Genomic DNA, 20,298 nt, shown 5'->3' with positions numbered 1-20,298 from the left:
AATTTTATATACATTTTAGGTATATTTATACCATAATTTTGCAATTAATTTATAATTAATAACAAGTTATACGGGAATTTTAAACATTTTTATGACGCTTACACATTTTTGAATTCTTTGCGATTTGCGCCATATTCTGGGGGCACAGCACTGCCAGCTGTCACGAAAGTTCCCCGTTGTTTACAAACAAAGGGGAGCTTTTACCGGCAACTGCAATTCTATTCTCTCTCTCTTAGTCGCCATTCCTCTCTCGCCCCATCTTCGCCGCCCCCAATTGTTGTTGCTATCTTTATCCGAACCCATTTTTATCAGAGAGGGAGCGAGAGAGATTCGAAAAGAGAGCAGGGCGCATGCGCTTGAACTGTCAGAATTGCAGGCCAAAATGTAAACGAAAACCAAAGTAAAGGCAAATTGTCGAAATGTAAATCGCATCATCCGGCAAACTGAAAAGCGTAGTGAAGAAATCCAGCAGAAAACAAAAGACAGCCCACACAGCAAGCAAAAACAGTCCACGGCGCCACAGAAATAGGAAAACAACGAGTTCTATCACAGAGAAAAGCCAAGAAGGAAGCCAATAAAGCTTGGCACACATTCTGCACACACAAAGCGAAAAGCAACAACACAACACACGCTCTCTTTGCTCTGCTTCAGATGGAAATTTTGGAAAAGTTTTGAAAACGTTGAAAATATCGGGCAGTGTGTTATGAAACCGTCGCCGCGTGCGTAAGTGCGAGTGCAAGTGCGTCTAGTTGCTGGAATTAGGAAAGCCAAAATTAAAAAAAAACCGAAACCAAATCAAAAATCCCAGAAAGCCCAAGTGATAATCGTGCATCCCAGAAACTTCAGGTAACTGCAGTTAACCCATTCCATAGTTGTAAAGTTCCGTCCGCAGGAACACTGAAATTTGGCCCTAATTGCTGTTGGCCAGCAGATGACTCATACGCGGTTAGACAGTGTTGCCAACTCTTGCTTGAAATTAGATAGCTACATTTTTATAAATCTATGTACTAAAACCAAAACAATTTAAATTTACATAAAATTTACGTATGTATGAAGATTTTCCTCTTAAAAAACAAGTTGTATTATTTGTTTTTGGTTTTCCATTCAGTTAGTATTTACAAATTTTATTTTTTTAACTTAAAATTTAAAACTGATAAAGAGAAACTCATTATTTAAGTTATTTTTAAGTTTTAATATATTATTATATTATTCGTTAAAACTGTTATACATTCTCTTTATAATTCTATTAACTTCAAACATGGATTCAAGTTTTAAGAAACCTTATGTTTTTCCTTAATACTGTTATACATTTTCCCTTATGATATATTGAAAAACGTAAATTTTTACTTCAGAAAAAATGCAAACTTAAGTTGTAAGCCAATTAAAATATTTTTGTAGACAAAAAAACAAAGAAATAATTGATAAAAACATAAACATCATATATTCTAACAGCAAGCCTATTTTTTAAAAATAATTAAATCTGTCTACACAATCACTAAATTGGCATCACTGTCGCATTGATGTTGCAATTGTTGTTTTTTTTTTTTGTTTTTGTTTGGTGTTGCTGCTCACGGACATGGGTATATTTTTAGGGCCACCTTTTAGAGGTTTACGCCGATGGTTAAAGGCATCGGCGGCGGCGTAGAGGTCAAAATGACTCGGCGGCGGCGGCGTAGTAGTCAGAAAGAACCGGCGGCGGCGGCGCGTCAAATAAGGCAAAAAGGCCATTTTAATGAGTTATTTATTTTTTTTTAAGTTTTATAAAGAACAATGACACTGAAGGCCGCGCTGAAGCTGCGCCGATGCCGCACCAGCGGCGCGCCGCGGCGCGCCGTTATTTTCATAATTTGGCGGCGGCGCGTCAAATAAGGCAAAAATCGGCGGCGGCGGCGGCGTGGCGCGGCGGCGTATATGTCTACCACCTTTCTCCACCTGCCACAGTAATACTCGTCTCACCTACACCCTCAATTGGCCGCTGATAGATCGATACGTGTGTTGTTTAGACACACCGACCAAAGGCTGAGGGCGTCATGTGATTTTGTTTGCCGGCAATGGCACAACAAACACAAAAACAACAACACACTCGCACACCACTGGCGCATACACTTATTTTCTGCAATTACGCAGCAAAAAACAACCTGAGTAACGACAAAAACAAAAACAACAACAACGGTCGAGGCAAAAACACGATAAATTAGCTTAATCAGCACTTGGGTACCTCTGCTGGCGTCGCAGTCGCAGTCGGTGTTCAGGCGCTTCGAAAAAAACAAAAAAAAGCACTGCCTACTTTTGGGCAATGTTAGTTATTATTTGGATTTATGTGAGCCTCCTTTTTAGAATCCTATTTCTTTGCTTTTATACCTGGTACTTAAAATATATTTTAAGAGAATGCATTACTTTTTGTGGGATCAATTTTTAATATTTCCTTTTTTTTAAGATATCTAATTAATTACGTTTTAAAATTATTTAAAAAAAACGCTTTACATGACTATAAAATATTTAATTTCCAAAATAATTAAGTTTGGAAATAGATACCAATCTTAAAGATATAGTTACATCGGGAATATTACTACTATATATTAAGCTTCCAAATATTTATAGTCTAGTAACACATTTTCCTAAAATCTAACCTTATTTAAAAAAGTATTTCTTCTATTTTTCTTTACATATTTAGCCACTGGAAACTAATTATACCCAAAGTAATCGTTCAAGTACCAGGTAAGTTTAAAATTTGTAGGCGGTTAGTTCGATTTTATGTCATCATCATTGCTGTTGTTCATCAATCCCCTATGTACAGTCCTGCTTGCTCTAACACACACACACACACCAAACACCCACACACAGGCATTTTAATTTCGCACACACACACGCACACTTATCCCTGTTGGTTATGTTGGAAATGAGAAACTTATCTCGTTTAACAAACACTTTGCAGTACCGCCAATTAACAAGCAGAATCCAAACAGCAGGCACCGTAAGATATCCAACTAACACTGCTCCACCAGCTGCTCACTTGCGACAATTGTCAAGGAGCCAGGATTGTATCTCCTTCGGGACCCGGATCCGCCCCATTCACATTCGAGGTCCGTCAAATTGCCAGCGGAACTGCTCCTATGCCAGTTTAGGCAAAATGCAGGACACGCCCAGCCAAGATGCACGGTCCCCGGATCTGCTCAAGTCCTTTGAGAGGGACTATTGCGACCTGCCGCCCTACCAAGTAAGTACACTGAACAAAACAGTCCAGGAAGACATCTGAATTTGAAGAGAATTCAAACACAAAGTGAATGTTTTTCTATATTTAAAAAGGGATTGTACTAAAAGAAATAGGAAACTCTATAATTGCAGTTTAATTTAATGTCAAATTATTTAATAAATTTCTATAAATATTTTTAGCACTGCATTAAAAGTGTGTGGGGGAGGGACTTTGGGATCCCGAGACAGCAGCATATCAATCAGTTGCAGCAAAACTCATTAAACTTGTGCCAATTGTGTCAGTCAAAAGAGGTTGGCCAGAGTTGCCATCCCCACTACCCTTCTTTTTATTTGTTTCTAGTATATTGTTTTTGTTCCACAAGAACTTTGATTGCTTTGCCTGCACTGCACTGCCTGCGTTCTCAATTTCTTCTCATCATGCCCCATTCCCATCCCCATTCCTCCATATTTTCATTTTCAATCTTCCCGGTTTATAATCCCAGCGTGTGTATATGCGTGTTTGTGCGTGTGTGTGGGGGGGGGGGAGGGGTGTATATAAGACCTGCTTATTAACTAGCCAATTTTCTATTCTCCTTTTCTTTCAGTGCGACATGAGTGATTCTGCACCCAACACCCCAGGGCCCTGCTCAGCATCGACCCTGCCCAAAAAGTATTACCGCCATGCGGCCCACAGGTGAGTTCATGAAAGCCATTTTTGGGGTTTGTTTTGTAATAGGTCGTGGTTTATATGGGTGTTATTTATGGGTGGCAAACTATATCAGATGTTACGCATAGTTCCCCAATATTTGTCTCAGTGTATGCCATATTTCCCCCCAAAGAAAAAATTTAAAAAGTGAGGTATACAGAGTGAGAGAGAGAGAGTCCATTCCACGGTCAATGGCAAGTGCGAAGCGCTTTTCCACCACAACCTTATCGTCTTATCTCGCACCGAAAACAACAACAACCGTAAAAACATCCACTAGCTAGTTAATCCACACGAACCGGCGACTGTCGGCTTGACAACCTGACGTTGCTAGCGCCGCCCCATTAAATCAAGGGTATATTAGTTGTCTTTAAGGTTTCTTTTTCTTTTAGAAAATATAACATTAAAAAAAACATCTCCCACATGGCGTATGAGTGATATGAATTTAAATTATTTAAATATAATGAAATAAAAACTCTATGGAAATGTATAAACAAACCGTTTAAAAAATATTACATTTTTTAGAAAATATATCATTAAAAATGAAAATTCTGAAGGCAAGCTTACGTGGCGTATGAGTGATGTGTCTTTAAATTATAAAAGAATGAGATAGAAATTCTATAAAAATATTGTTAAAAAAAAGTTTAAAAAAATAGTATTCCTTGGGAAAGTAAAATTTATTTAATTTATATATTTTAGAGGGTATGCAGCTTGTCTAGTCATTACTATGCACCCTCTCTCTTCTCTTTTGCCATTTTTGTTTCTGCTGATTACAATATTCTGTGACGCTGCCCATTATCACCCGGTTTTTAGTGGCCCCCAAGCCTTTAAGAGGAGGCTGAAAGAGGTAGGTGGGGCAGAGGGGCAACCTGAATTGCTTGTTAGGCGTAGATGCAAGTGAGTGGGCACTTTGAGGCACTCGAGTGTCAACTGCAACTGCAGACACGTACTGGCAAGTGTGTGCGTTTATCTGTTGTTGTTTTTGTTTTACACATACATATATATGTATATGTATATTTTATTTTATTTTTTTCATTGACATTGACACGCTGCAAAGTGCAAAAGAGAGAGGGCTATAGATTCCCATAATATTTAACTCTGGATTTGTCCACGACTCGAAAAGGTGTGAAGTGAGTGGGCAGAAAAAAGGTCGGTGCTCTGTTTGCTTATATAATACCCAACCAAAGTGATCGATAACGATCCCCATCTCTATATCTCTCTCTCTCTCTCAAGAGAGAGATGAAATATGGAATGTGTGTGCCGGGCAAATGAATATGCAAATGGCTGATGAAATATTTATGAACTCGCCGCTCCCATCGCCATTATAATTGGGCCCATAATTAATGCATGACCATAATATCCACAGAAACGTAGACCATATCATGCTGCTGCTGTCACTCTGAAGGTGTTGCTGATATTTGCATATCAAAAACTATATATAAATACATATATGTTTGTATATATACATACATATATATGTATCCAGATGAAGACCAAATTTATGGCCTGTCAATAGACAGGTGGCAAGTGGAGAGCATTCAATTTATAATCTCTGCGGTATCTCTTTGCTAGCGAAAACTTATGAAAAATTCCATTTAGCCATGTCGCGAACCCCCACGCATTTAAAGGTACACTGGAAAAATAAAGTATAATAATGTAAAACATTACAGAGGTGCCGCCTAGTAGACTTGGGCTCAAATCGTTGTGTTTTAATACAAATTTATAATTAAGAAAATCACAATGTCTTCTGAAAAAAATGTATAAAACAATTTATTATTGTTTATAATTACTTATTATTATTAATATAATTCATTTTCGTTTTCCATTTCCTAAAATTAATTTAAGACTAAATAGATAATAGATTTGCATTTCGAATTTTAACTATTTATTATTTTTTAACTTATACATATACATAGGCATTTTTCGCCGTGTATTTAACTCAATGGGACTTGTTGAATGACTGAGGGATTGTGGGCCGTATTGCCATAAATAGTAAGAGCGTGCCACATAAAACAGTGGACAAACTGGGCTATAAAAATATGAATTTGTAAGTTTAGAGTCCCCTAGCAGGATTGTAACTTAACTGATAACAATACATTATTCTTTAGTTACTAGTTTTAAAAAAGGTTTTATTAAACAGTGTCACAATATTGCTAAAAATCAAACACTTTATGGTTTATAAACACCAATATTACCATAACTCTCATTTTTTTAACTGTTTGATATACAAATTCATGAACATTCCGCGTTGTTAGAGACAATTGTATGTCAATAGGTAGGTGGCAAGTGGAGAGCATTAATTGTATCAATTCCCAATAAATTATTTCCAAGAAAACTATAATTCCCAAGTTGAAAGTTGGTGATGATGGACTTAAGTAAAATTATATTTTTTGTAAATTTCCCAATTCCTAATATATTAATTCCAATTCCCAAGTGGAAAGTTAGATGCTATTTCTTAAGATACAATTACAGATATTTGCATTTTTATCGCCAAATCCGTTGCTATTTTCCCAACCGCCGCTGTGTGCGTGCGTGTATTGATATGGTTTGTATGTACATAATTTCATTTCTTCGCCGCTTTCCAAGCATTTTCTGTCTGACACACTAAAATTTCCATGCGCACAAGTGGGTGTAACGGTGTACTCATTGTTGCTGCTGCTATTTTGTTATTGTTTTCATGCCCACTGTTGTTGTGGTTGCTGTCTGTTTGCTGTTTGGCCTTTTGTTTTTGGGAGCTATTTTCAAGTGAGCAGCAAGCAGGGCGTGAAGATAAAGCGGCGAAGAGAGAGCCAGCTAACACAAGAGGAGCCAGGAGAAAGAGCTCGCAGAAAGAGAGAGTGCCGTTTGGCCGGCGTCTGGAGGGAGCGTAGGTGATGGAACTACTGATACCCCGCACAAATTGCAGCCGCCGTCAGGTGTCACTGATCGATCATTCATCCGGCGCAAGTGGTGGGTAGCAAAACAAAGTAGAAAACATCTTGTGTTTTATTGCATAAAAGGCATCAAAACAACACAGGCCGAGCACGTCTACGTTGACACCTACAAAGTCTACAGCTAGGCAGGCAGGCAGGCAGAGAGATTAAAGCTTTCGACGACGACGACAACGCCTCTGCCGGCAGTGTGAAAACAGAGAGAGAATCAAGTCGGTGGCGCACGCTCTCCCGCTGCTTTGCCAGCGGCTCTGCCAACGGCGGCTCTGCGCCGCCGCTTCCTTCCTCCATTTCCACATTGCACTTTCAGTTGAAATTCGAACGTTGACCGAAATTGTCGAGGAAAACTGAACGAGCTCTCTCGCCTTTTTGTTTTCTCCCCCTTCTGTTTTTGTTTTGTTTTGATCGTTAGATCGCGCGCGCCTCAAAAAGTGTGCTGTGAAAACTTGAGGAGAAGAGAGACTCCAAGAACCAAATACTCTGCCACGCACAAGATCGTACGGATCATTCCAGCGCTGCGCTGCTAATTTGCGAACAGCTGATAAGAGATATTTATCGCCACTCTATTGAAACTTCCAATTTCACTCCCACTTCGCGCTACCCCCGCTCTTCACACCCCCAGCTCTTCGCTATCAGCGGCAGCAGCGACGCGGCGCAGCATTTGTGGCCTTGTAATCCGCGGCAGCGTCAAGATGCCCCAGCAGAAGCAACCGCTGCAGAAACATTCCGATTCCAATTCCATTTCCAATATGACATCCACTTCGAGGTCCACTTCCAAGTCCAGCCCAAGTCCCCCCAATTCCATTTTGAATTCCAAGCGGGAACGGGAGCGCACACAGACCATCGGCGAAACGGACATGGATCAGTCGGTGCTCAATGGACTGGCGGCGAGCATCGATGGCTCTGCCGGCTACCACGGGCACAAACGTGAGCTGGGTCACAGGTGAGCAAAGCTCTTCAAATTTCGTCAGGGGGGGGGGGGGGGGGGGGAGAATAAATAAATTATATATATTTTTTAAATATGTAATAATTAAGAAAATTTCAAATCAACTAGATTGTGTTTTTTCTCTTTTTAAATCCAACATATATTTGTCCAGAAACTAAAAGATAAACATTAAGTTTTTACGGACAGATTGGGCGTTCAAGTATTTTTTAGACAAAATAACCAAGCTATATAAATTTGTACAATATATTATTTGCATATTAATTTTCTTATCATTCCTATGCTAGCTTTATAATAAGACCTCTGATTTTTGTAAAATTAAAAATTTAATTTTAATTTTACCCTAATTTACTTTGAGATATGAGTGATGATTTAAAAACATAACTAATTTCGAAGTAGATAAAGGTGGATCTACTTATTGGATAGTTTCAACCAGTTAGTATAGAAACTGACCCTCAGATAAACGACATAGGAACATGGCTAGATCGGTTCGGCTGGTAATGCTGATCATTCAGTGTTTTAAGATCAAATAAGTCTTTTTCAATGTATTGCTAACTTTCAAAAATAAAACCATAAATATAAATATAATAAATCTATATAAGAAAATCTACAGATAATCCCTCTATAAGAGATTTTTGAAAAAAGTATCATTGGTCACTATTAAAACGAGTATGATGTATAGCAAATATTTCTAGAAGCCTATGACACATCATCGATTGCACTTGACGCCATATTGACAACATTCATGCATTACAACAAGTGTCTTTCAAAAGGTGTAAAATTATTCTATTCTATTTGTGAAATATGAATATGAATATTATGGGTAAGACCCATTTCCCCATACCATTCCTTTAACTAGCGGTATCTCCTCGCTCTAATCTTGATTGAATCATGCACTCTTATCGTCTCGCCACCGTCTCCCATTGACTCACTTGGGTTTGGGTTTGGGTTTGGAGGTTCGGGATTAGCAGTGATATATATATCACATGGTGAATTTATTAGCATAGCCATATACATATGTATATACTTGCTAGCCCGGAAACCGAGGCTGCTTATCGGCTCTCTCTCAACCTTTGTCATCTGCTAGTTTTCCAATCAGACTGCCGGGCCTCTTATCTCAATTGCTACAACTACTACTATTTTTAGGGCTGCTGTTTACAGTTATGAGCATGCCCTTGACCATGTCACTGTGTTTCCCCCCCGCGCCCCATTCTTTTGGCATTCTGCCTAATTGCTGCCACCCCTTTTTCCACCCTTCGCTCGATCATTTAATTTGTGTTTGTATTTGATTTCATTGCTTGTGTGTCAATTAATGCAAATTTCTGGCTGTCGGACTGCCAGGCATTTGGTTTAATGAGTCGTCGCCAAACTAATCTCCGCTTCCAATCAAAGCAGATTAGCCTTCCCAAACCCTATATACCCATAGCCATACCCATTTATATTTCCATTCCCACCACCCCAACGTCTCCCTTTTGTAATTCCTCAATCATCGTTGAGTTAAATTGGCATATTTATGTTACTCAAGGCACTCGCTTAACCCCCAGCCAAGACCAAGCTGGGGTTTAATTCAGCTGCAGCTACGTGACCTGCACACCTCTCCTTATTCTTAGCCTTTGACTCTGGGACCAACTGCATCCATTCCCATTCCCTTTGGCGTCTTCAAATGCAAACAATGTCTTCTTCATCTTTCATCTTTGTCCCGCTGTGCACCTTTTGCTTTGTCGAAGGACAAGCACAACCTGTACCGGTTAACTTTACCTTTGCCACCTCATTCCACGATTGTCTTAAATCAGACATGCAGCTCGGCTCCTCCTCTGACTCCTCTGCTTTTTTCCAGATCTGATCAGATCGGAACCCCTTGCCGGTGGTCACGTAGTTGGCAACTTTTATTGCGTAGCCGGAACCGGAAGCGCCGCGAACATTCACGACAACCGACAGGGTAGGGATTGGAATGGCGATGGCAGGAACAAGGAAGGAGCAAGGGCAGAAGGATATGGAAATGGGGCAAGAGAAGAGTGTAGTCACTGCTGCTGCAGTGGCAGCCACAGGCATGGCGGAAAAAACTTTAATGCAATTTGCATTTCATTGAAATTCACATGCTAAATTTATTTTAATGCGAGCTGTTCTCTCTTCTGTTTCCATACACGCCATCCCAGTGGTGGCTTTTCCCATTTAATTGTCGCAACTTTTTGGCCAAAAACCTATTATTATTATTATTTGGGTAATTTATGCGCATTTTCCGGGGCTCTGGCCACTTGAATCTGGAAAATATTATATATATTTAAAATTTGAGAATTTAAGTAAAAGACTGAGCAACAAAGATAATATATAAATTATTAGCACAAAGAACATTTCACTGGGCCAAAGAAATGCGAAAGAATGCAGCTGCAGAGAAAGAGAATAACATAAACAAAAGAGCCAAGAACAAGAATTAAAAAAAAAAAAAAGAATAACAATAAATAATAATAACATTGATTGGCATAACAATTTCATTTCCATCAGAAATATGCGCATTTCATTTGAACAAAAAAAAAAAGAAATATGTAAATAGAAGAGGCCTATCATCAGGAATATATAGACACAACCGTAAAATCCACTTACCAAAGTCAAGGTCGATTACCACCCACTTGGACCCCCTGCGGCTGATTATGTTTTGATTGGACGCTGGCTAAATTATTTGATTAATGGGAAAATGCCAGAAAGCACACAAAATTTGTGGCAAATGTCACATTGCAAATTGGAAAATCTCCCCCATATTTACACTTGCATATATTTGCATCTTTTTCGGACATTATTACAGCAAACATATAGTTCAAACATATATTTACGTATCTAAACAGCGCAGAGAGATACGCAATTTGTGGTCAATATGAAATTTAATTTGACATTTCGTTCTCGATTATTTCGCGACTCTTGTTTATGGCTGATAAGTGGGCGTGGCAGCGGGCCTTCCTTTGGCCTTTGGCAACCTTGAGTCGCTTGCCTTGACATTGCATCATTAAAATGCAAATAACATTTTGCTTCTGGTTTAAGCGATGGCAACGCGTGTGGTACGTGTGTGCCGGAGCTAGCAACTCGGGGATTCGGAGCAGCTTCATCATCGTCTTCCACTCTGGGTTCCTGGTTTCAGGTGCAAATACTTGTAGTTTCCCAACAGTTGACAGCAGCAACTTGGCATTTAACGGAGGTTGGACATGTCCTGGATGGGAATTTATTTTGGTTTATATGCTATGTTGAAGAACTTTAAAATTAGCTATGGTCACATTTTATTGTATTAAATTCTAGGCTGGGCACTCTGAAATAGGTTTTTTAAAGATTTGAAATATGCAAGGAAGAAACCATTTAATAGTTTTCAATAAATATAATAATATAAGGGTTGTATACAGGAAATAAATCTGAATTAGTTATTACATTTGTGAAGTTTAACACGTGTTGTTGTGCTAGCAAGTCGGCGATCCGGAGCCATTTCATCATCGTCTTGCATTTTGGTTTCCTGGTTTCAGGTGCAAATAGTTTTCACAACAGTTGTTAGCAAAATTTAATCAGATTTCTATGATGTGTTACAGGGCTTCAAAATGAGCGATGGTCACATTTGTTACATTTCACTGAATTAAATTTAATGCTGGTCACTTTGTTGTATTTATTTTTTACCTAGAAACTCCATTTAATGTTAGAATTTCATGTATTTAAGTACAAAACTAAAACAAATGGGTTGAGTGAAATTAGTTAATATATTTGTAATTAAACAAATTGCATTTATCATATTAAATTCTATGCTGGTCACACTAATGTATTTATTTTTTAGCTTGGAACTCCATTCAATGTTAGAATTCCATGACTCTAAGTACAAAATTTCAAAATATATATATATTTAAATATGAGAGAAATTAGTTAATAGATTTTTAATGGCATACAAATAAGCTTTACCTAAAAGAAATAGATATTTAACTCAAAAAAATTTACCTAAAAGAATTAGATATTTAACTCAAAAAAATGCGAAATTTTCACAAAAGAAAATGTGACACCCTGATGCGATGTTCATACTTTGCGTGGGCCGGCAGAGGCCGGTAGGTGGAATTCACCGACCCGCGACTGATCTAAAATAAAATCCCAATCTAAAACCAAATTCAAAAACCCCACTGGAGCTCTGGCGGCTGCTCTTTCATCGTCGTCGTAGTGGCCGCCCGTCGTGAGTGGCCCTCTGAATTGGATTAACCTCAGCACAATGCAATTTGATTAAGTTCGTTTAGATCAAATTGGACGCCACAGCATCCCCCTGCTTTCGGTTGGCCCTTGCCGCCTAATTAAAGCCCACGGTTCACATGCTAAGCCGCCCTCAATCAATTTTGGGTAGCTACTTTACTCAAACCCCGCAACCCTTCAGCGGGCTGTCAAGGTCGCACGCGATGTCCGCCCAGCGCCTGGTTCGACCCCTGACAATGAAATTGAAAGTGAAAGAGAAACATCGGCAGGAGAGCACACAAATTGTCCCACGCATGACCATGATAACTACTATGATGACGACGGTGTCGAGGAGGGAGGCTCAGAAACGCAAGTTCCAATGGACTATGGACATAGAACTCGACAATGCTGGGTTTGTTTTGGGTTACGCTTTTTGGGGGCTCAGTTCGTGTTTGCCTCGAGCGCAGTCCAGGCGATTTTACCTCTGCAATTTCTAGACAATTTGCAGGATTCGTGAGCTGAGATCCCCCATACCTTTATACCTCCTCCAACTTCTTCGTCTTCTTCAACTGAGTGTGGGTGTGTGTGTGCTGGGTTGTGTGTGAGTTCGTGTGGCTGGCAATTAAGGCCATAATTAGACGTAAACTCGTGTCGGAAGTGAACTGCGAATTGCTTTGTCACAGTGCTCCGGACAGCTTACACTGGTCACCAAAAATAAAGGGATTTATATCGAGATCCAAGAATGTTTATCTTTAAAAGTGGATTGGTAAAAACGGCTAATGATTATAGAAAAGCAAGCTAAGGATGTACACAATAGCGATGTTGATTGGTGTAGCTTTTGTTGTTGTTGGTGTTGTGTTGGTGTTAATTGGTGTAGTTGGCGTTGGTTTGTTGTTGAAAGTGATTAATAATCTTGTGTGTTTTTGGGGGGTAACGTTAATGTTATAAGCCTAGCTAAGGAACCAAGTATCATACATTAAATAGTAAAAAAAAAGGTAAGGATGTACACAATTTCAGTTGGTTTTGTTTATAAGGTAATGAACTTGATAGAAAGCTTAAGAAGTCACACAATGTAGAACCCTTTTTATAATTTAATTAAGTTAGATTTTTACTTGATCTGATATTAAATAAGCATCCTTAGTGGCTTGGCTCTCAGTTTCTTATACTTTAAAGGTCTTTACTCTGCCAGTCTTATTGGAAACCCTCCCAAATTTAATTTTCTTTTTTAATTCTCGATTTAATGCCTCTTAAATAACTTAAAGAAGTCCTTAAAGTGACTTAAAAACCATAGAAACCCAGGCTAAATACCTCTCCAGCTCTGTTCAACTTTTGTGTTATCCAGTGTAGTAACACCACCATGTGCTGCTCTTATGTGCGTGCTTGGTGCTGCTGCAAAGACTATTTGGTTTTGTGGTTATGCTTATTAAGTCAATTATCGCCCAATTGCGCCGCCCTGGACCGCATAGGTGACCGCTGTTCGTTGGTCGGAAGCTTTGATGATTCTGTGTATGTGTGTTCGTCGGGATTTAGGGGATGCTGGTTTACTGGGGCTTAGTACTGGCACACAAGGGAGCTGGAAACTGGAAGGAGGCAGCCTTGGCCACACCTCAATTGTTTTGGTTGCCATTTTGATTTTAATTGGAGCCCAAAACACCAAAGGACCCTTGAAAGATTCCGACACGACCTTGTATGGAAGGAAGGAGAGCAATATTATCTCCCTAATGAATAGTGAGGTGGGGATTGCTGCGGATATGCTTATAATTGAATTTAGAGAGCTCACTTATCAATTGAGAGCCTGGGATAAAAGAGCTTAACCGCAACAATGATTGCTGCCCTTGAGGGTGGACTGTTGATTGGTTTTGTTGTTGTTGTTGGTGTTGATTGGTGTTGCTGTTGGAGCTGTGTTGATGTTGATTGGTGTCGTTGACGTTGGTTTGTTGTTGAAACTGATTTATAGTCTTTGTGTGTTTTTGGGTGGTACTCGAAATGTTAATGCTAGCTAAGGAACCAATCATCATATATTTAATATTGAATAAAGATAATTTTATAGCAAAAATAAAATCTTGTAACGGTTTTTAAAAGAACAGACCTAGGAAATCCTTGTTGAAAGTTGTACTTTAATCTTCACTAATTAAAAAGCTAATAAATAAGCTTTACTTTTCAAGCTTTCTGTTATTTTATTATAAAAACAGCATTTTGTATAAAATTTCCTTTAAAAAACCTTCTTTAAATCAAAAATTTTCTATACTGGGTCCTTTAAAAAAAAGGCTTTCCATCTACCTAAAGGGAAAATCCACAACACTACTCCCATAGTTATATTCTGCAATTTAATAATAGTTTTCTCCTGATAAAACCCCCCACTGAACTTGCTCAAATATAAATGTTTATTGGTATACAATCAGTGCTTTTATGCAATTGATAATGATGAGTGCCCAAAGTATGCCATTGTTGATAGCCAGCTCTGTCCACGTGCATGCCTGTAGTCTGGCTGCCACTTGTTAGCACACCTCCTGATTGGCTGCCAATTGTTGTCGTGTTCACCTGCCCATCTGGAGAGCATTCTGGTCAGCTCGTTTACGCTTTGTTGGCTCTACTGAAAGGGCAGTGGCACGTGGCAGTTGCACCAGCATCCTCATCAGCATCAACACCAACGTCACTGAATGTCTCGCAGTCTCAATTGCAAAGCTGCAACGACAATAATGACGATGATTGTGATGGCCACGGGCACTCTAGCTGAACTGAAAGCGGAAAGGAACTGCTGGTTGTGTGTTTGCTGATGAGGTTCAAAATAGAACCTGGGGGGAAGCAGGGAATTACGTGGCATTACCCATACGCAACGTTGCCCCGCCAAATTGATAAACTTGCATTGGCATGATATGAATTTTGATTTTACCAGCGAGTGCAATTCGACCCTCGGTTTTGCGCTGAGAGTTATGGCCATTAAGTGCTTAGATGCAGCGTGAATCTAATCAAGAGATTCAGCAGGGACCAATGTCCTTCGATGGCTATGGAATAACAACTCCAAAACATGGCAATCCCACTGGCGGGTGGTGGGGTGGCAAAAGCGATAAGCATTCAGCCATAAATTCCCATTTTCGACGGTGACAGAAGACGAAGCAGAAGGAGAAGCTGGAAAAAAAGAGAGAAAATTCGGACTTGAGCTAAGCAATTTCCCCAACACAATTTTCATTGTCAGTGTCAGGAAGCGTAAACAAGTTAAGAATGCATAATAATACCAACTTTCTCGAGCACAATTGCCTCAATGGCAGTTTGCATGCAACTGCAATGTCTGTCAGTGGCAACACCAGGACAGCTGCCACTGGCACTAAGATCCCAGCAGGAGCAGGAGGAGGAAAAGGAGGAGGTGGAGGTGGAGGTGGAGGAGCAGCATCTCCGGCGGCCTTGTGGCTGCAGCCACAGAACGCGTAAGTGATCTCTCTATCAGCCAGTGTCAATGGACCGATTAAGAACGAAAAAATATCATCAAAACAAAAGTAAATTACATGTAAATCATGGTGACCTCTGGCTGGGGGAAATGTGTGTTGAGCAAAACACAAGCAATCAGTTCGTTGACGCACTTTGAGTATTTCGAGTTCAAATCGAGAGCTACAAATTTGTGAAATAAAACAGAAAAACAGCAGCACAAATTCGCAGTTTGTTATCAATGCAAATGAATAGCAAACACAGCTGCAGCAGAAAATGCAGAGACCCCCCCCTGTGTGTGTGTCTCTCTATCAATCAATAATCCTTATAGGGGGGGGGGGTAATCTAACATTTCCCGGGTGAAGATTTACGGACGCGGGGCAACCTATTTAAAGATTTGCTAAATCAGGGCCATTAATTGACGCGCAGTGACAATTAAGCCGTGCATGCAGCGGTTTAGTGACATTTTATTTATGCATTTATTAGATTATTTTTAGACAGCCGACGATTGCTAATTAATCAGATTGCTCAGCTCTCTCACTCTCTCTCTCTCTCTCTCTCTGCCTGAGTGTGCTTAAGGAACTTGAATATTTGCGCATTGAATCGATTAAGACTTGGTAGAAAAAACTATAATTATTTACCCTGCAGTGTCTCAGATTTATGCGAATTTTTGTATGGACAGGACAACGAAAAGGTCAGCAAGGACGATGTAAAAAGTGGGTGAAAGGACCTATGCAACTTTCCCGCTTATTTGGCAAATGTTCAAGTGAACCAAAATTGCCAAAAAAGAGAAGGCAGAATAAATAAACGCACAGCAAGGGGGATATACCACAAACCCCTACATAAAAAAAAAAAATTGAATCCAATATTTAAGGAAGCCAAAAGACAAGGTCAAAACCGAAACGGGAATACCCTTTCCTTTTAAATTTAACCAAAGCTTTAGCTTTATGGCAGCTAAGAGAGAGAGTATTCACCAAAACCTTTTTGTTCGCTCCGCTAATGAGTTTTTCCACAAAAAAGAAGAAGGCTGGCGACTGTCCAAAAGGGGCGTGGCCTACACACAACACACAGAGAGACTGCTGGGTCTTGCCGCCCACAACAAGTTTCCCTACACTAATTGCTGACCGCAAAGCACTGGGTGGGGCGGGGCGGGGCAGCGTCAATAACCAACGACAAAGTTGAAAATTGAATGTCCCACGATTTTCACGCCATTTCCCCTCTCGTTTTTCATGCCTTTTTCATTTCGGTTTCCATATTTAGCAGTTGTGCTGATAACCCATTGACTTGCTTTTCAGATCGAACGATCGATCGATGACATTGATTATTGCACAAAATGAATAAACAACATTTGAGAGGGATTTAATTAAAAAAAAAAAGAAAAATAAACCCTCTCTAGAAATAATATCTAAGATCTAGCCTCTTTTTGGCTAGTAAATATTTTTCTAAATTTATTAATTATTAAATTAATTGAATTTTCCATTTATTTAATTTCAGAGTGTTTGTAAACAGATCCCTGCATTTGGAAAACATCAAGTACTATGGCTTTGACATGGACTATACCTTGGCAGGTGAGTTACACCAAAAATATAAATAAAATCAATAAGATGCAAAGCGTCAAACGAATTTTTAAGAGTTTTTAAAGAGGTTGGAGAAAGGAAGAGAGAAAATTAGCTTGAGCGTCACTCATCTTACTCGTAAAGAGAACATCTTTTGTGAATGTAAAAAGAATCTACAAAATTTATATTTCCGTAAATATTATCTATAACTTATTTATATTTTGTTATTCTATGTTATCTCCTTTGTATTTCAAAAGAGGTTAGAATTTACAGGTGGTAGAAAAAAAAATCCTAAAAAACCCCTAAAAGTACACACTTGTAAGGGATGACCCCTTTAAATTTCAGCTCACTAATGACATACGTTTTTCTCTGTGTGCACAGAATACAAATCCCCACAGTATGAACAACTTGGCTTTAATCTCGTCAAAGAGCGTCTGGTCCAAATGGGCTATCCTAAGGAGATCCTACAGTTCGAGTATGATCCCACGTTCCCCGTCCGTGGCCTCTGGTTCGACACGCTCTACGGCAATCTGCTTAAAGTCGATGCATACGGCAATATTCTGGTCTGTGTGCATGGCTTTGAGTTTATCAAGCAGTAAGTAAACACTTAATATTCCCATTATTTAATAATTAATATTGTTCTGCCTTAAATATATAGTCACCAGGTGTACGAGCTGTATCCCAACAAGTTCTTGAAGCTGGACGAGTCGCGCGTGTATGTCCTAAATACGCTCTTCAATCTGCCGGAAACCTATCTCCTGGCCTGTCTCACCGACTTTTTCACCAACAGCAGCGAGTTTGTTCGGTAAGGGAATAAGTAGGAATGGTTTCTCTATGGCATATTTTTCATAGCTCTCATGTAGGGGATGTGAAAAAATATATTAAAATACAAAAAAAATTGATTACAATCAAAAATAAAAAAACAAAAAAAAAACGGTTTATTGACAAAAATATATAAAAAATGTATATATCGATATTTTTGACTGATAAATATTATACAAAAAATTTCGATATATTGATCAACCCAAAAATATATCGATTTTTTTTTTATATTTTTGATATTTTGTCGATATTATTATTATTTTTTTTTATATTTTTTATTTTAATTAATTTTTTTTTATATTTATCAATTTGATATTTTACTAAAAAAAATCGATACGATATTTTTTATATATTTTCGCAATCCTACACTTCATGAGATCCATTGAGATCCCTTCAGCTTAACCCTGCATTCCCTTGTTTTCCCCTTCTCTCTGCTCTATCTCCGTGACATCTGTTTTCCCTTTTTCTCTGCTCTATTCTCTATTCCTCTTCTTTCCCCTCGACAGCGTTGAGCGCGGCATCAAAGCTGGCGATTTCCTTTTCACGTACAAGTCGATTTTCCAGGACGTGCGTCGTGCCGTCGACTGGGTGCATTCCGATGGCGACCTCAAGCGTCGCACCACGCAGGTGAGAAGAACTTCTCCTCTTCCTTTCCATATTTGAAACTCCATCTTAAATATGTTGTTTCCTTTGTCCTTAGAACATGGCTCACTATGTGAAGAAGGACGAACGTCTACCCACAGTCTTGTCCCGCATCCGGGAGTCGGGTGCCAAGCTATTCATGCTGACTAACAGCGATTATACGTACACCAATGAGATCATGACCTACCTGTTTGACTTCCCGCACGGCGCCACGCCCGAGGAACCGCATCGCGACTGGAAGAGCTACTTCGATGTGATTGTGGTGGATGCCCGAAAGCCGCTGTTCTTCGACGAGGGTACCGTTTTGCGGCAGGTGGACACAAAGACGGGCGGGCTGAAGATCGGCACTCACATTGGTCCGCTGCAGCCGGGACAGGTGTATTCGGGCGGCTCCTGTGAGCTCTTCACCAAGTTCATCAATGCCAAGGGCAAGGATGTGCTATACGTGGGCGATCACATTTTTGGGGATATCCTCAAGTCGAAGAAGATCCGGGGCTGGCGCACATTCCTCATAGTACCCGAGCTGGTGCGGGAGCTGCATGTGTGGACGGATGAGTGCCAGCTGTTTGCGGAGCTGCAGAACCTGGACATCAAACTGGGCGATCTGTATCGGGATCTCGACTCGAGTGCCAAGGTCAAACCAGATATATCGCAGCTGCGCACCTGCATTCGGGATGTGACACACAAAATGGACATGTCCTACGGCATGATGGGCTCACTCTTCCGCTCCGGCTCGCGCCAGACCTTCTTCTCCAGCCAGGTGGTACGATATGCCGACGTCTACGCGGCCACTCTGCTCAATCTCATCTACTACCCCTTCTCGTACATGTTCCGAGCACCGGCCATGCTCCTGCCCCACGAGTCGACCGTGGCCCATGATCAGGCCCACCAGCCGCCCCCAGCTTTGGCTCCCGCTCCTGCTCCAGTTACTGGTTCCTCCTCGGTGGCAGCATCACCCGATGAGCCAGCGCGCTCGGTAGCCGGTACAGAGCAAGTGAAAGAGTCCAAGGATGCCAAGGATCTGCATCGTGCGGTAAGTCATTCAATCGTCTTTTTTGGTAATTACCTTTTGTTGGTTCATGTATTAACCCTTTCGGTCGTTGCAGAGCTCCATTGTACACACTCGACCCTCCACGCCCACTGTGGTCACTCACACCCATGACGAGGACTACTCCGAGGAGGAGGAGACGCCCAGCGGTGCCGAGTCCTCCACTGAGCAGCCGCTGCGCGATGCTTCCGAGGACTAGAAGAAGGGCTAGGAATAAAGTCACCGCCACAGGAATGTTAGGATCAACGAATTTTCTTCTCAATAAAATACCCCTCCCGCCCCCAAACCCTATACTCTGTAACCTTGACCTTGAACGCTCCCGAAAACTGAATACGCGGTCTAAGGAATTGTAAAACGTACGATTTTCCCTGGCGATTTTACCGAAGCACAGATATGTGAAACTATATATATATATATATACCATATATGATATATACATTATACATTATACATTTAGCTGGTTCCATACATATAATGTGTGTGTGTTTTTTTTTAATTAAAACCATAAATTGCTGTAATTGAAAGAGAAAAAGTGAGTGGCTTACTTAAAAAGAGCGCGTTAAATGGGATTAAAAACTCTCTTCTCTTCAACTTGGTTTTTCTTCTCTTTTGGGATTACGCTCAGTGTTTTTTCAGAGAGACCAAATTGCTAAGCTCTCTCAGAGTGCAGCTAAAGGAGAACTCTCTCATTTGCATTAACTCTCTCTCGCTCTCGCGTTCGCTATATAGTTAAACAGAGAGGGAGAGAGAGAGAACAGTTCCAAGCTTAAGTAAGAATTAGTGATCTAAAGAGAGCAAACACTGCTCTCTCACTCTCTCTTAGTAGCGAACGAGAGAGTTTTTTTTTAAACTCTCAT

The 20,298-nt window shown here is 40.1% G+C and overlaps 1 protein-coding gene across 4 annotated transcripts; it reads left to right on the top strand.

Annotated features, from left to right (window-relative positions):
* The first annotated feature begins 359 nt into the window (after positions 1–359).
* On the top strand, positions 360–20,032 carry Nt5b (5' nucleotidase B). Of its 4 annotated transcripts, XM_070288079.1 has the most exons (10): positions 360–846; positions 2,675–2,718; positions 2,936–3,217; positions 3,798–3,886; positions 16,868–16,941; positions 17,311–17,524; positions 17,588–17,734; positions 18,258–18,378; positions 18,452–19,426; positions 19,500–20,032. In XM_070288079.1, exons 3-10 carry the CDS (start codon positions 3,131–3,133, stop codon positions 19,638–19,640), a joined length of 1,848 nt encoding a protein of 615 aa, XP_070144180.1. In that variant the 5' UTR covers positions 360–846; positions 2,675–2,718; positions 2,936–3,130; the 3' UTR covers positions 19,641–20,032. The 4 variants fall into 4 exon arrangements, with proteins under 4 accessions (XP_070144180.1, XP_017034903.1, XP_017034900.3 ...); XM_017179414.3 differs by lacking the exon at positions 2,936–3,217 and having other exon boundaries at positions 361–846; XM_017179411.3 differs by lacking the exons at positions 360–846; positions 2,675–2,718 and having other exon boundaries at positions 2,885–3,217.
* Positions 20,033–20,298: the final 266 nt, after the last annotated feature.

The sequence above is a fragment of the Drosophila kikkawai genome, chromosome X, assembly GCF_030179895.1.
Source record: "Drosophila kikkawai strain 14028-0561.14 chromosome X, DkikHiC1v2, whole genome shotgun sequence".
Taxonomy (NCBI): domain Eukaryota; kingdom Metazoa; phylum Arthropoda; class Insecta; order Diptera; family Drosophilidae; genus Drosophila; species Drosophila kikkawai.
Note: the sequence above shows the minus strand (reverse complement) of the source record. Positions and strands in the feature narration are given on the sequence as shown.

Coding starts and splice junctions, on each gene's coding strand:
- Nt5b (XM_017179411.3), top strand. CDS start 2,891: ATGTTGGAAATGAGAAACTTATCTCGTTTAACAAACACTTTGCAGTAC. Junction 17,525..17,587: donor GGCTTTGAGTTTATCAAGCA/GTAAGTAAACAC, acceptor TTAAATATATAG/TCACCAGGTGTACGAGCTGT. Junction 17,735..18,257: donor AACAGCAGCGAGTTTGTTCG/GTAAGGGAATAA, acceptor TCCCCTCGACAG/CGTTGAGCGCGGCATCAAAG.